General features: G+C 38.4%; 1 protein-coding gene across 1 annotated transcript in view; it reads right to left on the bottom strand.

Moving 5' to 3' along the window:
* Nucleotides 1-20,762, bottom strand: part of mrps9 (mitochondrial ribosomal protein S9) — a 108,290-nt gene that overhangs the window by 40,465 nt on the left and 47,063 nt on the right. Inside the window, exon 5 of the mRNA XM_043691746.1 lies at nucleotides 12,042-12,121. Coding sequence (XP_043547681.1) covers nucleotides 12,042-12,121 — 80 coding nt within the window. The remainder of the gene's footprint in view (nucleotides 1-12,041; nucleotides 12,122-20,762) is intronic.

Below are 20,762 nucleotides of genomic sequence, written 5' to 3'. Positions count from 1 at the left end.
TCCTGCTCCTCTAACACTGCTTGACTTGCTGTGCTTTTTCCAACTCCACACTTTATTGACAGTCGAGTTTCTGGTCAATGGTAACCCCAATGATTTTGTTAGTGAGGAACACAATGATGGTAACATCATAGAATGTCAAGAGGCAGCGATCAGATTGTCTCTTATTGGAAATGGTCATTCCTGGCATTTATGTGGCACAAATGTTACCTGCCACTTGTCAGCCCAAGTCTGAGTATTGTCCAATCTTGTTGCATTTGAAGTTGGACTACTTCGGTATCCGAGGTGTCATCAATGCTGCTGAGCATTATGCAATCAACGGTGAGCATCCCCATTTCTGACTGTATGATGGAGAGAAGGTCATTGATGAAAATCCTGAAGATGGTTGGACACTACCCTGAGGATTTCCTGCAGAGATGTTCTGGAGCTAAGGAACTGACCTCCAACAACCATGACCTTCTTCCTATGTATCAGGTATGGCTCCAGTCACTGGTGAGTTTGCTCCAGATATCCATCGGATCCAGTTTTGTTAGGACTCCTTAAGCCACACTCAGTTAAATGCGGTCTTGATGTCAAGGGCAGTCACTCTCAGCTCACCTCTGGAATTCAGCTCTTTTGTCCATATTTGAACCAAGATTATAATGAGGTCAGGACCTGAGTCGCCCTGGTGGAACCCAAATTAGACATCACCGAGTGAGTTACTGCTGAGCAGTTTCTGCTTAACAGCATTATTGATGACAGCTTCCATCACTTTACGGATGATCGCGAGTAGATGGACGGGGTGGTACCTAGTCCGGTGAAATTCATCTTGCTTTTTCAGTACTGCACGTACCTGGGCAGTTTTTCACATTGTTGAGTATATGGCAGTATTGCAGTTGTACTGGAACAGCTTGGCTAGGGGAGCAGCAAGTTCTGCAGTGCAAATCTTCAGTACTATTCCTGGAATGTTGTCAGGGCCTCCAACATTTTCTTGATAGCACATGGCATGAAATGAATTGGCTAAAGACTGGTATCTGTAATGCTGGGGACCACTGGAGGAGGCCGAGATGGATCATCTACTTGGCACTTCTGGCTGAAGATTGCTGTGAATGCTTCAATCTTATCTTTTGCACTGATGTACTGGGCTCTTCCAAGATTGAGAATGGGGATATCTGTACAGCTTCATCCTCCAGTGGGATGTTTAATTGCCCACTACCATTCCTGTCTGGATGTGGCAGCACTGCAGAACTTAAATCTGATGCATTGGTTGTGAAATTGTTTAGCTCTGTCTATCACTTGCTACTTATACTGTATTGTAAGAAAGTAGTCTTGCTTGGTAGTTTCACAGTTTGACACCTCATGTTTAGGTATACCGGGTACTGGTCTTGGCATATCATTCTGCAATCCCCACTGAACCCCCTGGCTTGATGGTAATGGTTAAGTGGGGGAATATGCCAGACTGAGAGATTTCGCTGTAATACAATTCTGCCAATGTTGACAGCTCACAGTGCCTCATGGATGCCCAGTCTTGGTTGCTAGATCTGTTCAAAGTCTGTCCCATTTAACAAAGTTATATTGCACACTATATAATGGAGGAAAGTCATAATTTGAAGGCGGGATGACACAAGGAACTATGCGGTGGTCACTCTTATCGACACGGTCATGGACAGACACATCTGCAGCAGGCAGATTGGAAAAGATGAGATAAAGTATATTTTTCACTTTTGTTGGCTCCCTCTACACCTGCCACAGACCCAGTTTAGTGGCTATGTCCTTTAGGATCTGACCAGCTCAATCAATAGTGCTGCTACTCAGTCAGTCTTAGTGGTGGAAACTGAAATCATCCATCCACAGAACATTTTACACACTTGTCACCCTCAGTTCTTCCTCCAAGTTTTGTTCAAAATGGAGTATTGATTCATCAGTCGATGGACGATGGTACGTGGTAATCAGCAGGAGTTTTCAGGCCACATTTAACCTGAATTAATGAGGCCTCACGGGGTCAATATTAAGAATTCCGAGGGCAACTCCCTCTCAACTGTAACCCGCTGGTGTTGCCCAACCTGCCAGTGGGATGGACATATCCAGGGATGGTGGTGGTGCAAATTTCTGCTTTTTTGCATCTTATTGAATCATTGCTTCCTTAAGCAGGAAAGTCAACTGAGATATCAAGGGAGTGGAGCAGGGCACTTGTTCAAGTCTTCCTTCCCCTGTCTGGAGGAAACTGTTTTTAAATTACTTTAACCAAAGCTGGTTTCAGAAAAAGTTTGCAGACATTCAAAATTTTAGCTCACCCTCTTGCTGGCTGTACAAGCTGTGCTGGTAAGTTAGCAAACAAAAACAGTTTAAATTTGGTGCAAATGATAGACATTCTGGGACTTCAGTTTTCGTCAATAACCCTGCAGTCTTTGGAGATAGATGCATTTCAGGCACTAGCCAAATTTACTGAAAATGAGAGGATATCAGAATGGTGTTAAATTCAGTGTACCCAGTTTAAGCACTACATTCCATTCTCCTACATTTGAATTGGCACAAATGTTTCTTTAAGAATAGAAAGAAGAAACTTGGCAATCTTTAATATCTTAATACAGTCCCAATAGATTTCAAAATGCTTCACAAGTAATTAATGACATAAAATATCAGTGAATATTTTTGGTAAGTTGATGCTTTGGTGAGACAACATTTAAAGAATTAAGAATAAGCAAAGATTACTTGAGTAATACAAAACATTCCATTTTTATTCTTTTTTAAAAGGAGATTGAATCACCATAAATTGAAGATATTCATTCACAGCAATGTCATTTAATGACCTCCTTCCCAATTAATATATCAAATCAAATATTGTAAACAAGATATGGTACAAAACTACTCAAGTTACCATTTATTTCACAATACACAATAATAATGTTTTGAAGCCAGTTGTATGAATCTGATGTCGTAATGTGTATATATACACCAAGTGAAATAATTACTGCTTAATTAATAATGGCTTTGCTGTTCCACTTCTAATCAATCGAATGATTATGGAGAAGGGAGGGACTATATAGAGTGGTTGAAGTCCCAAAAACCCACTTCTTCAAGTATATGTGGACAGTCTATTTTGTACAGACTACTTATGTATGAAAAACTAGTTTTAAAAAAATCCATAATACAAAGACTGCACTTGACAAATAATCTAGCATACAGTTTGGAAGTTTAAATTTTGACTGAATGGAAGGTTAAGCATAATTTGAGATTTGCACTGTGCTCTGCCCAACCATGTGAGAAGTTGACAGTGCCACATCTCAGCTATATCATCCTTTCCGACAACTAAAATGTGCTTTTGCATCCTCTTGAAAATTTGTGTCTGCACTATGAAGCGTTGTACATTATTTCTTACCCCTGCAGGGGTTCAAGTCCATATGGAACCTTCACAAATATTACCACAGATCAAACAGGCAGCATTTCAAGGCAGATTTGACATACCTATTTAAATGAACAGCAGGGGGCCTTGAGCTGCCTCAGGCTGTAGAGGAATAAAACTCTAGAGAAGCCTCATTGCAGTCCCATTACTCAGCAAAGGCACTTTCTGCATTTATCATTCATTTCATTTCAGCTAGGGCAATAAGCTCATTTGCCCAAGGTCAATGTAGAGTGAAAGGGTTTCAAGAAATTAATGCGCCTGACAAGCTGAGATTTTGTCTTGTAGCTCTTCTCGGAAACTACAGAAGACCCAAAGTGAATTCCTACTGTGCCTAAAGGTTCAAAACCTGTGTTTTAATACAATCTACAGACAGTATTCTGTAAGATATTGAATATTAATATGTTAAATGGGATTTGACAGTCATCATCCAATGTAACACTGTAGATCGTAACCATCAATGAACTTAAACTAATCTCATTAATGTGTTCCAAGAAGGACCTAAATCACAGCTCTTAACCCTCAGAAAAACATTTTAAAATTAAATCTAAGGATGGGTTATAATCATTGTTGGCTAAGGTAAAAAAACCAAAAATCAGCTTTGCTGTGTGGAACTCCACACAAAACAGCTTTGATTTAGCAGGTGAGTAACCATTGTATGGTAAGTATCACAAGACCAAACAGATATTTAACTGAGTGCTTAATGGATTTTACCCAAGAATGGACTGCTTTTTTGTCTTCTATGCAGTGATAGTCATGTAAAGAAAATAACTGCACAACAGAGCTGTTTCACACTATTACTGTACTTTTGCATGTTAATTGTTGTGCAAGAACATTTTACAAAACAAAGGTATCAGGATTATTCTGTCTTTTTCCTGTGCAATTCTCACTTTTCAAAAGCAACAGTACTATAGTCCACTACACTGAAATAACGGAGCCCTTAGACAACTGGTTAACATCTGGAAATGAGAGAGGGTTTGGCAAAAATAATGTACATACAAAGCTAAGTTAATACAACTGAGTAATTTCAACACCAGCATCCAGACAGCAGAGTTGAGAGTGTGTTGCTGGAAAAGCACAGCATTGGGAATGAGGCTGGGAGCCTCGAGGGTGGAGAGATAAAACAGCCTCATTCCCGATGAAGGGCTCTGGCCTGAAACGTTGATTCTTCCTGCTCCTCGGATGCTGCCTGACCTGCTGTCCTTTTCCAGCAACACACTCTCAACTTTGATCTCCAGCACCTGCAGACTTCGCTGTCTCCAGATAGTAGAGGTCCATTTTCTAAATAAACCTGCATGTCAAGCAAAATTTATACATTGCCAACTACTTGCCATGCTTTGGAGCTCCATTATCTTTTTCTAAATTGCAGGATTACTTTTGTATTCCATTAGGATGCATGAATTAACACAGTATTATAAAATACTTTTGAGGCAGGACATTAGACTCAATGAAGCAGTTATCTCCTGTGTCTTATGCTGATTTTCAAAGTTCGGAGGCTGAGGGATGACCTTATAGAGGTTTACAAAATTATGAGGGGCATGGACAGGGTAAATAGACAAAGTCTTTTCCCTGGGGTCGGGGAGTCCAGAACTAGAGGGCATAGGTTTAGGGTGAGAGGGGAAAGATATAAAAGAGATCTAAGGGGCAACTTTTTCACACAGAGGGTGGTACGTGTATGAAATGAGCTGCCAGAGGAAGTGGTGGAGGCTGGTACAATTGCAACATTTGGATGGGTATATGAATAGGAAGGGTTTGGAGGGATATGAGCTAGGTGCTGGCAAGTGGGACTAGATTGGGTTGGGATATCTGGTCGGCATGGAAGGGTTGGAGCAAAGGGTCTGGTTCCATGCTGTACACCTCTATGATTCTATCTAGTTTCTTCATTAAGCATTGGAAAATGGCTACTTTATTGGCCAAATCATACTTTTTACCACATTACACTACATATCTAGTATAAAACTCAATTTATTTTTGGATTCAAATACATTAAAATTATTTGCATTGTAATCAGGAAATACTATGCAAATCTTAATATTTTAATTATTTTAAAATGTATGCAATTTCAATCAGATTAAAGTGATAGAATGACTGTGGATTAAAGTTGTGCAAGCTTCTATTCTGTTTATTGGCAAGTACAAACATGGGAATGGAACTGTAAGTGCAAATATGTTTGTAATCAAATGCAATAACTACATACAGCTATAAATTCAACATTTCAATATGTACAATACACGTTAGCCCTTACTAGCTCCTACTAGCAATTGGACAATTAGAAATTATGGATGTAATATATCAAAATGTTAAATATACATCAAAACAGATATCAGATAAGAGGTGGGTAATTTAAAGGAAAGATTTCCACAATCCACATCAAAATGCACAAATGACCTTTGGAAGAATCTCTTGGATTGGAATACAAGATGTATAATTAAAGCTATTAAGAACATCATCCTTACTCTGGATCAGCGTTAAACTGCTATATAAAATAACCTTGAATAAACATGTTTAATTAGGAAGTGAGCAAAAGAAAACATGCAAGAGAAAGTGTACAAGGGAGCAAGAAGCATAAAGGAGAAAGTGAGTAACAGAAGACACAGAGCAAAGTTGAGTGTGAGAGGAAAGCAAAACAAAGTATAGATTTGAAAGACAGCGCACATACTAACCAAAATGTGACTTTTTCAACTATATATTGTTGATTCCATTGGTAAAGGGAATAAAGGGAAAATATTGTAGATGCCTGAACTATAATATTTCCAAAGTTTTTTTTAAATTCAGAAGACATTATCATAGCAATGCATCAAAATCCTCAATTACGTGTGGACATATTAGACATTTAACCCCAGCGTGTGCATCTTAAAGAGGACATACAGACAAAAGATGATATGGATGTAAAACCCTAACATGAACCATGGAATACGAAACATGAAAAGGTGTCAAGGGAACGCCAAGCAAAGATTTTTCAAAATCAGAGATGCAATTTAAAGCAAACAGGTCTGTGGGTATTGAGGTAACAACACATACACTGAATTCATAGTGACACCAGATAGGGAAGTGTGTTATGATTGCAGTCATTAACTCACCTCTTGAGTACCAAAGCATTCAAGCAAGATTCTGATGGAATACATCACACTTGAATGGATGACTTTAATTTCAACAACCCAACCATCCAGGGTAAAGCAGCCACATGATTGTTTGAGGATGGATACCATTCAGTCCCTCCACCATCAGTGCATGCTGCTGCAGTTGTGCATTATCTACTAGATGACTGTAGAAATTTACCAAGTCTCCTTAGTACATTCCAAACCTGTTGGCAACATCTAGAAGAACAAAGGTAGCTACATGGGAACACCACCCTCCAAATCACTCGGCATCCTGACTTGGACCGATTTTGACATTCCTTCACTCGTGCAACTCTCTACCCAGCACTACTGTGGGTGTACCTACACCAAACAGATTGAAGAGGTTCAAGGCAGCAGCTTACCACTACATTCTGAATTAGTGATGAACACTGAAGGCTGGTGCAGCCAGCAAAGCCCACACCTCCCTGAATAAATAAAAACTAAATAGATTGAGTGAGCAAGCAAAAATATGGCAGTTGGAGTGTGCTTTTTTTTATTATGAAAGGAGCGGAATATAAACTTAAAAGGATGTTTGAGAAAATTCAGAACTGGGGGCACTTTTAAAACTAAGAGTTGCCCTTTAGGATTGAAATGAGTGTTACAACGCCTCAGGAGGTCGTGGAGGTGGGTTCTTTGAAGAGGTTTTTAAGGCAGAGGCAGATAGAATCTTGTTATGTAAAGGCAGCAAAGATAATCAGAGGTAGCTTGCAATGTGTAGTTCAAAATCACAAACAGATCAGCCATGATCTTAGAGAATGGCAGAGCGGGCTCAAGGAGCCAAGAAACCTAACTCTACACATATTTGTATGTTCGTATACTGCAACTGTACATGGGCAAAATCAAACTATGGTCATGTTCTGAGAGAAATTCTAAGTATATCTTAAGAAGGACACACTGGTCTAGGGAAGATTGCCAATATAATTAGGGTAAAACTAAGAGTAAATTATTAGGAGAGCTTACTGTTTTCCCTGGAATTTATAATTCAGCAGGGACATCTCACTATCTGACAGATTTATAGAAATAATTGTTTGCTGCTGGTTGTGAATCTAGGGCAGGGACAGAGCATAAAACTAAAGCTCTGTCTTCTAGGACTGGTTAGGAAATAATTCTAAATGCAAAGGGTAACAGAAGATTGAATCACTTCCTAGCATTTGATGCTAGGACAACTGTTAATTTTAAATCTGAGAATGATTGATATTTATTAATCAAAGATATTAAAAGGGATGTAGGACAAAGGCAAACTTATGAAGATAGGTCACTGATTATTCATAGCCTTACTGAATGATGGAACAAGCTCAAGGAATTAAATGGCCTTCTCCTGTTCCTAATATTTCCAGTTGTCTAATCAGAGTTTCAGTAAGTGTATTAGTCATGTGTAGTCTTGGGTGAACTCTGAAGCAATAATTCAATCAAAGAGTTTGCTCTCGTTCAAGGCGGCAGGAATTTCAAAAAACAACAGAAATTCACTTCGTACATCATTACTAATTTTTAAAATCCATATTGATTTTCATTGCATTTCTGTTTTGTAATAAAGGTAATACCACATGAGGTATTTTGACAGAGGAGCAGAAGGTATATTTAATTTGTGACACAAAACACAAAAGATTTATTTTAAAAACCTACAAGGTGGAGATATTTTGTTTTTATTACAAGTCTATTTGTGGATTTAAAAAGTGTTATGACACAATGGTGAACCCTTCTGCTAAATAAACCAAACACCCAGAAAAGCTCACCTCACCTCATAATCTGTTAAAGTATGAGTGACAGAGAAATCCCAAATTCCATTATTCAAAGAAAAAAAAATCAATTAATTCTTTAACTCTTAAAAGTGAACATTAAACAACAACTATTTACAACTCTAAACCCCCTTTCTCTGAACTACTTATTATCTGCCTTCAACTCTATAACAATATACTGTTCCAATAAACACCCATATTAAAATTACACCAACTTAATTTCAAAACCACACAGTGGCTGTCGTCATCAGTGTCTTTCTTCTTTCGGCTGAAGATCTCCCTGGGTCGTCTTGTCTTTTACTGCAAAAATGTTTCATATGAAAAAGGTATCTTTGATAGAAATTGTTTTGAATATCAGTCTCTCAATGACAGTTACTCACTAACTTACAAAATGTCTCCTTTTTTTAATACTTCAAACATCGATTCATCTTAATGGCTCGAGGTTGGTAAAAACAATAAATTTAAACTCGATTGGGATTTAGTATCCTTGGGCATAATTAAACTGATTGGTTAAATTCGAATTGTGGCCAAAACAATTGAGGTATCTAGTTTACAGCCAAAGGTTACATATTTTCAATTTTCCAGTAGACTCAGACTGCTAGTCAGTCATATGACAGGTGCATATAAGCTTTCAATGCAAAACAGCAGTCACTCTCTCAAAGGTACAGTAAGTACCTTCAATTTCATTACACCTCCCTCTTAAGAAAAAATGAAAAGACAGCTTCAATTGTTTTTCCTAATTCTTAACCTCATTACAATGAAATACATAGGACATTAATCTAAGTTCATGTTAAATTCTACACACATATATAGAACATTGATATCGGTTCAATCTTATCTATACTTTATCATTTAAATCTGCGATAATGCATCTGCTATCGGGGGTGGGACGATGGCTCGTGGTTAGCACTGCTGCCTCACAGCGCCAAGGACCCAGGTTCAATTCTAGCCTTGGACAACTGTCTGTGTGGAGATTGCATATTCTCCCCATATCTGCGTGGGTTTCCTCCGGGGGCTCCGGTTTCCTCCCAAATTCCAAAGATGAGCCAGTCAGGTGAATTGGCCATTCTAAATTGCACACAGTGTTAGGTGCATTAGTTAGAGTGAAATGCGTCTAGGTGGATTACTCTTTGGAAGGTTCATGTGGACTTGTTGGGCTGAAGGGCCTGTTCCTACAACATTGGGAATCTAATCTAATCACATTTTTACAACTCACAACATGTACAATTTGTAAATTAAAAGTCTGTAACATAAGACTCCAATGTAATAGTCTCATATTCTTGTCTTTAAAAGGTTCCAAGAATGTAAGAGGATTATGATCTGCTTACACAACTGTCTCCAACACACTGTTTATCACATAAACATTAAAACGTTGTAAGGCCAGTACCAAACTCAATAATTTATTTTCGATGGTAGAGTATTTTCTCTAGTGGGTATTGAGTTTCTTTGAAAAGTAGCCAATTGACCGTTCAATTTTATCATCATATTCCTGTAGCAGTATAGCTCCAAATCCTACGTCGCTGGCATTGATTGCAACTTTGAAGGATTTCAAAAAATTTTGGTGCAGCTAAAACTGGTGAGATGGTTAAAACTGCTTTTAAATTGTGAAATGCCTCCTGGCATTGTTCTGACCGCTGAAATTTTGTGTTTTTCTCCAGTAAATCTGTGAGTGGTGCCACTAGACTGCTGAAGTTTGGAAAAACTTCTGGTGGAATGCCCTTAGTCCCAAAAATCAAAGCACCTCTTTCTTAGAGGTTGGTCATGGAAATTCCTCGATAGCCTTCGTCTCTGGGTTCCTTGGGGTCAACCCTCCGTGACCGATGTTATGTCCTAAGAACATTACCTCTGCCTTTGCAAATTCTGTTTTCTTTAAGTTTATTACCAGCTTTCCTTCTCTTAATTGTTCAACGAGCTCTGCCAACTGTACCATGTGATCTTTCCATGACTCAATAAAGATGACTACATCCATTCAGATTGACTACACAGTTTGTTAACCCAACCATAACTCTGTTTATGAGTCTTTGGAATGTGGCTGGTGCATTCTTCTTTCCAAAGGGCATCACTTTGAATTGATATAGCCCATCTAGAGTTACACACACCGAAACCTCTTTCGCTTTCTCTGATAAAGGTACTTGCCAGGAACCATGCAGTAAATCAACTTTGTGATGTAACTGGCTTGTCCAACTTTCTCAAAACAGTCCTCCAATCTTGGTACTGGGTATGAGTCCGATTTTGTTACAGTGTTGACCTTCTGATAGTCCACACAAAATCGTTGAGTCCCATCAGGTTTGGGAACTGACACAATCAGCGAACCCGACTCACTCTGACTTGATTCGATGGTATCTTCGTCGGGCATCGTGTCTACTTCCTTCTGGACCTGTATGGCTTTGAAAGGATTAAGCCTATAGGGGTATTGTTCTATTAGAACAGCAATCCCTATTTCTACCTCGTGCACAATAGCATTAGTCCTCTCCAATTTGTTCCTGCATGTGTCCTCATATTGCTGCAACAAACCTTTCAAATGGGTTCTTTGCTCCTGAAACAAATAGCTCACTAACCTAGCACACCACTCAAGGACTTTAACTTTTTTTGGGGCACATCAAACTCCACAACATTTGGGTTTGATTCCTCACTCTGCGGGACACACTAACTAACACCTCTCCAGTTCCCATCTCTATTATAGTAAGGTTTCAATATATTCACATAACATACCCGATACAGGTTTTTTTTTCCTATCCGGCATCTTTACCAGATGGTTTACCTGACAAACTTTTTCATCAATTTGAATTGCATTATATAATGAAATTTGCTATTTCAATAGAAATCATGTTTCAATGTTCAAAGTCACTTGAAATTTGATATATACACATTTAAGTTCCTGTAATTAATTTATTTCATTGTTTAGATCTTACGATTTAACGCAGTTTGTTTAAAAACAAGGGAGTTAATGATTAACTTATTACAATACTTTTAACATTTAATTGTGCTAACACCACATTGGGGATGTATGATGGAGGGCGGAGGAAATGAGCAAGTAGAGTACCATAGTGGAGTTAGCAAGCAAAAGTGTGACAAGACCTCAGTGAAATTTAATTCATATAAAAAAAGTTAGCAGAGGCATCACAAAGCAATGTCATTATAGTGATGAAAACAGCACAACTGTAATATTACTGCTGGCCAAAGTGTGCACTTGGATTAGATTTCAATCTCACATTTCATTGACCAGTGTAAATTTTAAATCATAACGAATGGCATGTAGTGCAGGAGAGGATATCGAGAAGCAGAATTTTGAATGACTCTAGTTTATAGATGGGGAGAAATTGAATAGTCAATTCTGGATTAAGAAAGATAATGTTCTGGGGACCCAAGTTAAAATCTCATCATGGCAGATGGTGGAACTTGAATTAAATATGTTAAATGAAATCTGGAATCAAAAGTTTAATGATGACCATGCATCTATTGTTGTCAGGAAAACCCATTTGGTTCACTAAGACATTTAGGGAAGGTAACTTCCATCCTTACCCGATCTGGCCTACATGCAACTCCAGATCCATAGTAATGCGATTGTCTTTTAAATACCTTCTAGACAAATGGTGATAGACAATAAATGCTGGCCTAACCAGTAACACCCACTTTTCGTGAATGAAATTTTCTTTCAAAATTGAACGAGTATGATAGTTGGTTGTACATGCATTTATCCTTGTTTTCAAATTTTATTTCATTTCGTAAAATAAAATTTGTAAATGTTAAACAGCAATTTAAAGATCTACTCATTTATTGTAATTCCACCTGAATTGCTTATACACTTACATGCATAAATGAATAGTAGGACTGCTTTCCTGTGTAGAAAAGATAATTGAAAGGACGACCATCTTCTCCCCATTGGACAGCTGTTAAAACAAAAAATAAATGACAATTTGATTTATAAAAGGTTCAAACCAAGCTAATGACAACAGTGAAGCAAATCTGTATTTAGCATTTTCTGTATATAGGATATATAAATGGACTCATGATATCTTGTCATTTAAATGTTAGGGATCGAAATTTCCCACACTGCCAATAGGTCAGTACTTGAAATGCTAACAACAAATATTTATTATATTATTTTACAATAAACTTATGAATATCAAACGAAACTATATCAATTTTGTTCTCAATTGGAATAAATACAAAATAATGAGGCCAAATACCTGCAGAAGCATTGAGAATGACATGCAAATAGGCAAATAGAAAATTAAACATTGGAACTGTTGTATCTAGTTCAAAAAATTCAGAAATATATAAAGAATGGAACTATATTATCAAGGAGACATCGCAAATAAACTAAGATTCAAGTAGATTTTTCAAAATGGAACAATTAAATTAAAGTTAAAATCATAGTGCCTCTACAAACGTTTACAGAAATCATAATGCGTTAGCTAGACTATACTTGAAGCACTACAATTTTGGTCATAACATTAACAAGAAAACATGACCATAATGAAAAGTAAAGTTAAATGGTATGTCAAGAAGAACTTCATTCAGTAATAAATAGTTCCAATATGTTAGCCAGGCAAGATAGTTAAATTTTAGCCTTTGAGATACTGCTGAACATTAAGACAGCCATGCTAAAGTATTGGAAAGACAAGGTCAAATGGCCTTTATGCATATTCAGTTATTTGAATAAAGTAAAGAAAAGTTACATGCGCAATCAGTATGTGCACCTTAACATATTGCAAAATGAATACACTCAGTATTCAAATTTGTAGACATTATTTACACATTAGATGCTAGAAAATTTGGCACGACATCATCAGTTTGAAAACCTTCCACTGAAGCAAAAGGATTCAAAAGTTATGACATTCGGTCCATATCCTTTAAAATGATGAAATAATTAAACAGGCTTGAACATTGTCTATTATTATCCTTGCAGTGATAGTTTTAAATGGTTGAGGATGTTTCTATACAGCATTTTTAAAAATTCATAATTCATATGCTAGAAGCATATTATCTAAATGGTGAGAGACTACAGAGCTTGGGGATGCAGAGGATTCTATATGTCCCAGCACATGAATTACAAAAGGTTATGAGAAAGCACAGCAATTAGAAAAGGTAATAGAATATTATCAGGTTATGAGGTTATGTCTCAGATATAAGGAGCACTGGTGAGACCACGTCTGGAGTACTATGCACAATATAGGTCACTTTATTTAAGGAAGGATGTAAATGTGTTGGAAATAGTTCAGAGGAAGTTTACTAAATTAACGTACAGATTTGTTTAATGAGAAAAGTCTGGACTGACTACATTTATATCTACTATAATTTAGAAAAGCAAGAGGTGACTTGATTGAAACATATAAAGATCCTAATGGGCCATGATCAGTCAGCAGAGGAGAGGATGCGTCCTCTTACAGGACAACTAAGGATTAGGAATCACTGTTTAAAAAAATTATGACAGAGGCAGGGCAAAACTATTTTGCAGAGGGTTGTGAGGCTTTGAAACTCTCTTCCTCAAAAGATGGTGACATGGAGCCTTTGAAACTTTTTTTAAGACAAATGTGGAAATATTCTTGTTAAGCAAGGGGATGTAGGTTATCAGGGTAGGCAAGAATGCAGATTTGAACCTACCATTAGATCAACTATGATCTCATGAAATGGCTTTGAGGTTTACGAATGTTAACTCCACTGTGTCGGAGAAAGGTAAATGAAACACCAAAGATCGTTAAGTTTGACATTTTTAACAGGAAAAACACTAGAGTGTTTTTAAAAAATAAATGCATTTGTGGAACATGTGAGTCACTAGTAGGCCAGCACTCACTGCCCATTTCCAATTGCCCCTGAACGTGGTGGTGAGAGAACATCTTTAACTGCTGCACATAGTGTAGCTCCACCCACAGTGCTGCAAGGAAAGGAGTCCCAAAATTTTGACCCAGAAGAACAATGAAGGAATAGCAATACATTTCAAATTAGGATTAAAAGGGCAACTACCAAGTGGTGATGTCCTCATGTATTTACTGCTCTTGTTCAGCTGGGTGGTAGAGGTTGTGGCTTTGGAAAAGGTTGTCAAGGGAGCCTGGGTGAGCTGCTGCAGAGCTCCTTGTAAATAGTACATACACTGTTGCCATAGTCCATCAGTATTTCAGGGAGTAAATATTGAGGTTGATTGATGAAGTGCTAATCAAACAGGCTGCTTTGTCCTGTATGGTAGAGGGTTTCTTTAATACTGTTGGAACATACCTGTCCAGGTAAATGGACAGTATTCCATTACACTAACTTGTGGCTTCCAACTTGGTCCAGTTTGGCGTGGTCCAGAGGGGAGTTAATTGCTGCAGAATTCCCACTTTCTGACGTACTCTTGTAGACACACTAACTTTATGGCTGGTATAGTTCAATTTCTAGCCAATGGTAATCCCCACAATATAGATAGTGTGGGATTCAGTCGTGGTCAGATAATTCATTGTCATCAAGAGATGGCGATATTCTTTCCTGATATGGTCATTTTCTGGCACCAATGTATTTCTTCCCCATTTCATGAGCCCTAATTTTGTGTAATAACTTCTTAAATGATACCTTATTTAAATGCTGCTTGAAATTTCAAATGTACCACATACACTAGCTTCCTCCTAAGGTACCCTACTTAAGTTCCAATTTCACAAAATGGCAAAGAATTTGTCAGATATAATTTTCCATCTTTAAGTCTTTATTGTCTCTGCGACATCATCATATTAAGGCATTCTAAATGCTCTACTCCTGTTAGTTGGACGCATTGCAAATCTGACGTAGGGTCCAATTTGTTGAGTACCATTTTCTGTCATTAAGAATTGGTTATTGGCTAAAAGAGTAGAATTAGAACAACTCATTTTCAGGCCAGCAGATCAAAACCAGGGCTAACACTAGGATCAGTGCTGATACCCTGGATAAAGATGGTGAGATCAAGATGAAAATTAAGCAATATTGAAATTATGCAAGTGATAGATTCAATCTTACTGAAAGGCAGACTATGTTCAAACAGCCCATTCTACTTCTATTTCTTAAGTAGGCTGTTGTCAAATTCTGTAAGAGAATACTTCTGTGAAGTGCCTCAGGATGTGTAAGCTGAAGGCACTTCATGAAACCGCAGAATGACAAACAAAGAATTGTGGATGCTGGAAAAATCAAACTAAAACAGAAATTGCAGGAGGAACTCAGCCAGTCTGGCAGTATCCAAGGAGGGAAAGCAGACTTGGTATTTCGGGTCCGATGACCTTTCTTCAGAATTGTTTTCTCTAGATTATATGCAGCCTAAGCAATTATTTATCACGCTTTAGCAGAACATGCTTGCTTCTTTACTTTTTGACTCTTATTTATAAAGCCAAGGATCCAGAAAACATTTAAAACAGTATTTTCAATTTACCCTGCCACCTTGAAAGCTTTATGTACCTATGCTGCCTGGACCCTGCATGCCATTGCAGACGGCACCATTTGGTTCACGTAGTCTTTCCTCATTTGCCTGGCCAAATCACATAATTTTCTGCCTTTAATTGCATCTGCTACATCTGCCCATTTCTTTTGATTGCCTTTGTGCTCCTAAAGTCTGTTACTATTCATGCTTATTAAATTATGTTTTTGAGTTTCATAACATCTGCAAAATTTGAGATTATATCCTATATAAACAAGTTAAGGCCATTCATGTATACTAAATGCAGAAGTCCTTAAACTGACCAGAGGACATCACTGCATGCATGTACTATAAATCTATTTAGACAACCAAAAATGCTCAGCTGATTTGGCAGCATCCGAGGAGGAACTCAGTCAACATTTCAATGCAAACTCTGATGATAGGTTATCAACCACTTTCTTCTTTGTAAATATTGTCAGACATTGAGGATTTCCATCTGCTCTCGTTTCTATTACTTCATTCAAGGGTGTGCTGATATGTAGTTGAGAACAGTCAGAAATAGATGTCAAACTCAACAGTACACAGGGGAACCTCAATTATCCAAATCTCACAGATGGGGAGTTTTTGTTCGGATAATCCAAAATTTGGATAATCGAATGCTGGATAATCGAGGTTCCTCTATACTTCAATTTTCAAAATGCTGGTTCTCTCTATCCAGGCCCATCTTTTTGTTTAATAGCATCTATGAATATGCCCAATTTATATCGTATTTTGGATTTCCACTACCCAAACTGGATTCCAAAACAAACACTGGGCATATTCATAGCCATAACTATCTTACAACTGGATGATTCACTTTGCACTGCTCGCAAGCCAAAGACCATTCCTATCCATAAATACTTCCCAGTGCTATCGCTGAATCAAGACCCAGTGTTTTCAGCATGGTTAGCAGCTTTATAAGTGTAGCTTTGTCCAAGGCCTTCTGGAATCAGAAAGTCACAGGTGTTATTCCATGTGCACACCAGTCATAAACAAAAATCCAAAAACAAGGCCCACTGCCCTGTTCTCTCCCTGTAACTGTGTGAACTATTTTCAATACTTAACCGATTTTACTTTAAAAAGGCACAAAAGCCTTTTCTTATGTAATCTATTAAGCCGTTATCAGAAGTTAATAGAAATCCTTAAAAATTATTTACACTAGAGCATAGGTTGAGATAACAGTCCCACACCTTGTGCCTCTCCTCCTAATTGTAGCTTTGGCCTTGGGGGCACTCTCAGACTTCCATGGATGTTATATATTTGAACCAGTGTCTAACCACTCATCATATTTACTGAGAAATCTATGTAAGACACATCATTGGAGTCTTCAATGTCCAATTGTGATTTTATATTCTCATCTCATTTGCAATCACATTAGCTATGCCTACCTGGCTATTCTCATTCGGAAAATCTTAATTTTGCTCTTAACAAAAGATTCCTTTAAGTTTTTTGTGTGTAAAAATTGGAGCTGTAGTTATTCACATTCCTTTTGCAGCCCTTCTTCACCCGACAGCCTCTGTATCCAGAGCAGTCATTTTCTGCCATTCCATCCACTTCTAATGCAATTGCATCACCATGTGCATCCACCCTTTGCTGAACTTCTTCCCAACCTTGAGCTTCTGTTGACCATTCACTTTCATTCTGTGACAGTCCCATCCTGACTTCTTGGCTTCCTGAACTGTCCCAGAGGAGCTCAGGCAAGCTGAAAAAAGAACAGTATCTGTTCTGTTGCCCAAACATTCTGGCTTCAACAACTACGTAATTAACAGTAAACCTTCATCACTTCCATTTTCTCACAGACAATCAATGCTGGCAATGAGGGATGAGTATACCAATGCCTCCAGATTGGAGACTGGCGGATAGAATGTGGAGCTAATGTGAGTGCAAGGTCGATGGAAAAAGCAACTTGCATTTATAAAGCAAACACAGAAGATGTTGCAGAAAAACTCGATGGTCTGAAGAAGTCATATTGAACTCAAAATGTTAACTTTTGTTTTTCTCTCTAAAGATGCTGCCTGATCTGCTGAGTTTCTCCAGCAATTTCTGTTTTTGATTCAGATTTCCAGTAAGTGCAGAATTTTGCTTCTACCATATTTATAAAACATCTTCAAGACAAAAACAAAACCCAAAGGACTATTATGAAGCAAAATAGAAGCCAAGACATTCAGGGTGATATTAAGGTAGATGACCACAATTTGGTCAAAGAGACCTTAAGGAGTATCTTAGTGGCTTGGGTTCAAGTCTCACCTGTTCCACAGGTATGTAATAACACCTCTAACCTTGTTGATTAGAAAATAGGTTTTAAAAAAATAAAAAATTAGAACTGGAAATGCCTAAAATACCAAAATTAGAAATGTGCAGATATGTCAAAGTTGTTGGAAGAGATGACAAAGATGACAGGGAGGAAGAGAATTGAAGGCATAGAGGGATTTGAAAATGTGAATGCTATTTTTGAAACAGAGGCTTTGCTTAACTGGCAACTAATGTAGGTCAGTAAACATAAAGTTCACAACCGAATGGGAGTTAACACAAGTTGGCCACAGGCAATAAAGCTTTGGGTGATCCAATTTTAAGAAGTGTAGAGCATGAAACGTTGTCTGAGGTGGCTGAATTGTTAACTTTAGAGTTAACAGCTGCACAGATGAGAGTTTTAGCAGCAGATGATTTATGAATGTGTGGAAGGCATGCACAAATACGGTGGGAAGTTTATAACACTGCAGCATATCCAGGAGGGGGAAAGTTACTTGGACACTTTGTTTCAGGAGGCAGTCACACCTGGGAGATTAAGTAATTGAAATTCAGTTAGTGATCAGGAACAACAGGGTGTGATTGCAATGAGACAGGTAGGGGATTCTGAGTTCGGAATGGAGGAGCCTCAGCTCTTGACCTTATCCAACAGGTTTGAGATACTTGCTCCCCGTCTGGATGAGGAAAAGGGCTGCAGGGAGGATGAGTCAGCTGACCACGGCACCATGGTGCAGAAGGCCATTCAAGAGGAGGAGCAAAAAGACAAGTGGTAGTTATAGAGGGTTTTTTAATTGGGGGAGTCTCACAGGATATGTTGCCTGCCTAGTGCCAGGGTGCAGGTCATCATTAACCAATTTGAAAAGATATTGGAGCGGAAGGGGAGGATCCAGTTGTTGTGGTCCACATTGGGACAAACAACATAGGTTCTCCTTCCTAGCCTTGCCTATGTTGTGGGGACTATCAAGCACGAGGTACGAAATTAAGAAACAGTCCTCGAGGGTCATAATCTCCAGATTATTGCCTGACCAACGTGCAAATTGGCTTCGGGATAAGAAAATTAGGGAAGTAAACATGAGACTAAGGGAGTGGCGTAAGAAAGAGGGGCTCCATTTCATGGGGCATTGACATCAGGTTTGGATCTGTGCCCATGGGATAGTCACCAACTGAACCAAACTGAAACCAGTGTTCTAGCGAAAAGAATAAATATGGTGGTTACTTGGACTTTAAAATAGTGAATTGGGGGAAGGGAAAGGGAAAATAACAGGAAGTCTGATGGTAAATAAAAAAGTAAACAGCAGGTTGGCATGTGTGCAGGAGAGTTTAAGTCCAAGGCAGTCTATGAGGGAAGTAAAAAGGAAGGATAACTCAGGAGATATTATTAGAGATGCTGGAAATCATGATAGTAAGCAAACTAGAGTCAGGGTACTTCACCTGAATGCTTATAGCATTCGTAACAAGGTCGATGAGTTAACAACACAAATCATCGCGAATGAATATGATTGAGTAACCATTATGGAGACATGGTTACAGGATGGTCACAGCTTGGAATTAAATATCCAGGGATATCAGACCTATCCGGAAAGACAAACGGGAAGGTAAGGGAGGTGGGGTAGCTCTGATATTCAAAGACAACTTCAGGGTGGTGCTCAGAGATGATATAGGTTCTGTGGAGAATAAGGTTGAATCCATTTAGGTGGAAATTAGAAATTCTACAAAAAAAAAGTCACTGATAGGCGTAGTCTATAGGCCACTGTAATGTTAAAAGATTAAAATTGTACTCTCTCTCTCTGGACATTAATGTAATGCTAAAGCGTTAAACTTGTACTGTCTTTCTCCAAGAAGCTGAACATTCTGGAAATTAGTCGGGGCAACATGCTGTCTCAAAGACAACTGTCTCAAAGAATGTGGATGACTATCCATTGTAATGCATACTTCATTCGGGCAGCTATTTACTACTATTTTACTGCTATATCAAATTAAACTCTCATTCAGTCCCTTCCATTCAGAAATACTTCCATAGCCATCCTCCAGCCAAATTTGTTTGTGTGATCATTCTCCAAAGCTGGGGAATACATTGTCTTGGGGAATCACTGAGTCAGGAAATTGTTTGCATAACCAGTGGGGGGGGGGGGGGGGGGGGGTGGTGAGTGGCCGGAGTACCTGCGAGCATTACCAACTGACCTGTATAAAGGAGCAGGCAATAAACAAAGAAATAACTTATGCCTATAAAAGTGGTATGAGAATTATCATGGGGAATTTTAATCTACGTGTCGATTGTTTAAACCAGCTGGGTCAGGGTAGCCTTGAGGAGAGGTTCGCTGAGTGTATGCGCAATAGTTTTCTTGAACAGTATGTAATGGAACAGATGAGGGAGAAGCTATCCTAGATCTGATCATTTGTAATGAGACAGGAATAATTAATGACCTCATAGTTAGGTATCCTTCTAGAAGGAGCAATCACACTATGGTTGAATTTACAATACAGATGGAGAGTGTAAAGATAAAAATCTAATACCATGGTCCTGTGCTTAAACAAGGGAAACTACAATGGAATGAGGGAGGACTTGGCTAAAGTAGACTGGAAACAAAGATTTTATGGTAGGACAGTTGACGAGTAGTGGAGGACTTTCAAAGCAATTTTTTGAAGTGCTCAGCAAAAGTATATTGCAGTGAATAGGAAGGACTATAAGAAAAGGGGTAATTTGCCATGAGTGTCTCAGGAAATAAGGGATGGAAATGTGTTGCTGGAAAAGCGCAGCAGGTCAGGCAGCATCCAGGGAACAGGAGAATCGACGTTTCGGGCATAAGCCCTTCTTCAGGAATGAGGAAAGTTTGTCCGCACCTCCACACACATCATCTATTGCATCCTCTGCACCCGATGTGGCCTCC

The sequence above is a fragment of the Chiloscyllium plagiosum genome, chromosome 6 (assembly GCF_004010195.1).
Source record: "Chiloscyllium plagiosum isolate BGI_BamShark_2017 chromosome 6, ASM401019v2, whole genome shotgun sequence".
Lineage (NCBI taxonomy): Eukaryota > Metazoa > Chordata > Chondrichthyes > Orectolobiformes > Hemiscylliidae > Chiloscyllium > Chiloscyllium plagiosum.
This window is presented reverse-complemented; position numbering and strand designations above follow the sequence as displayed.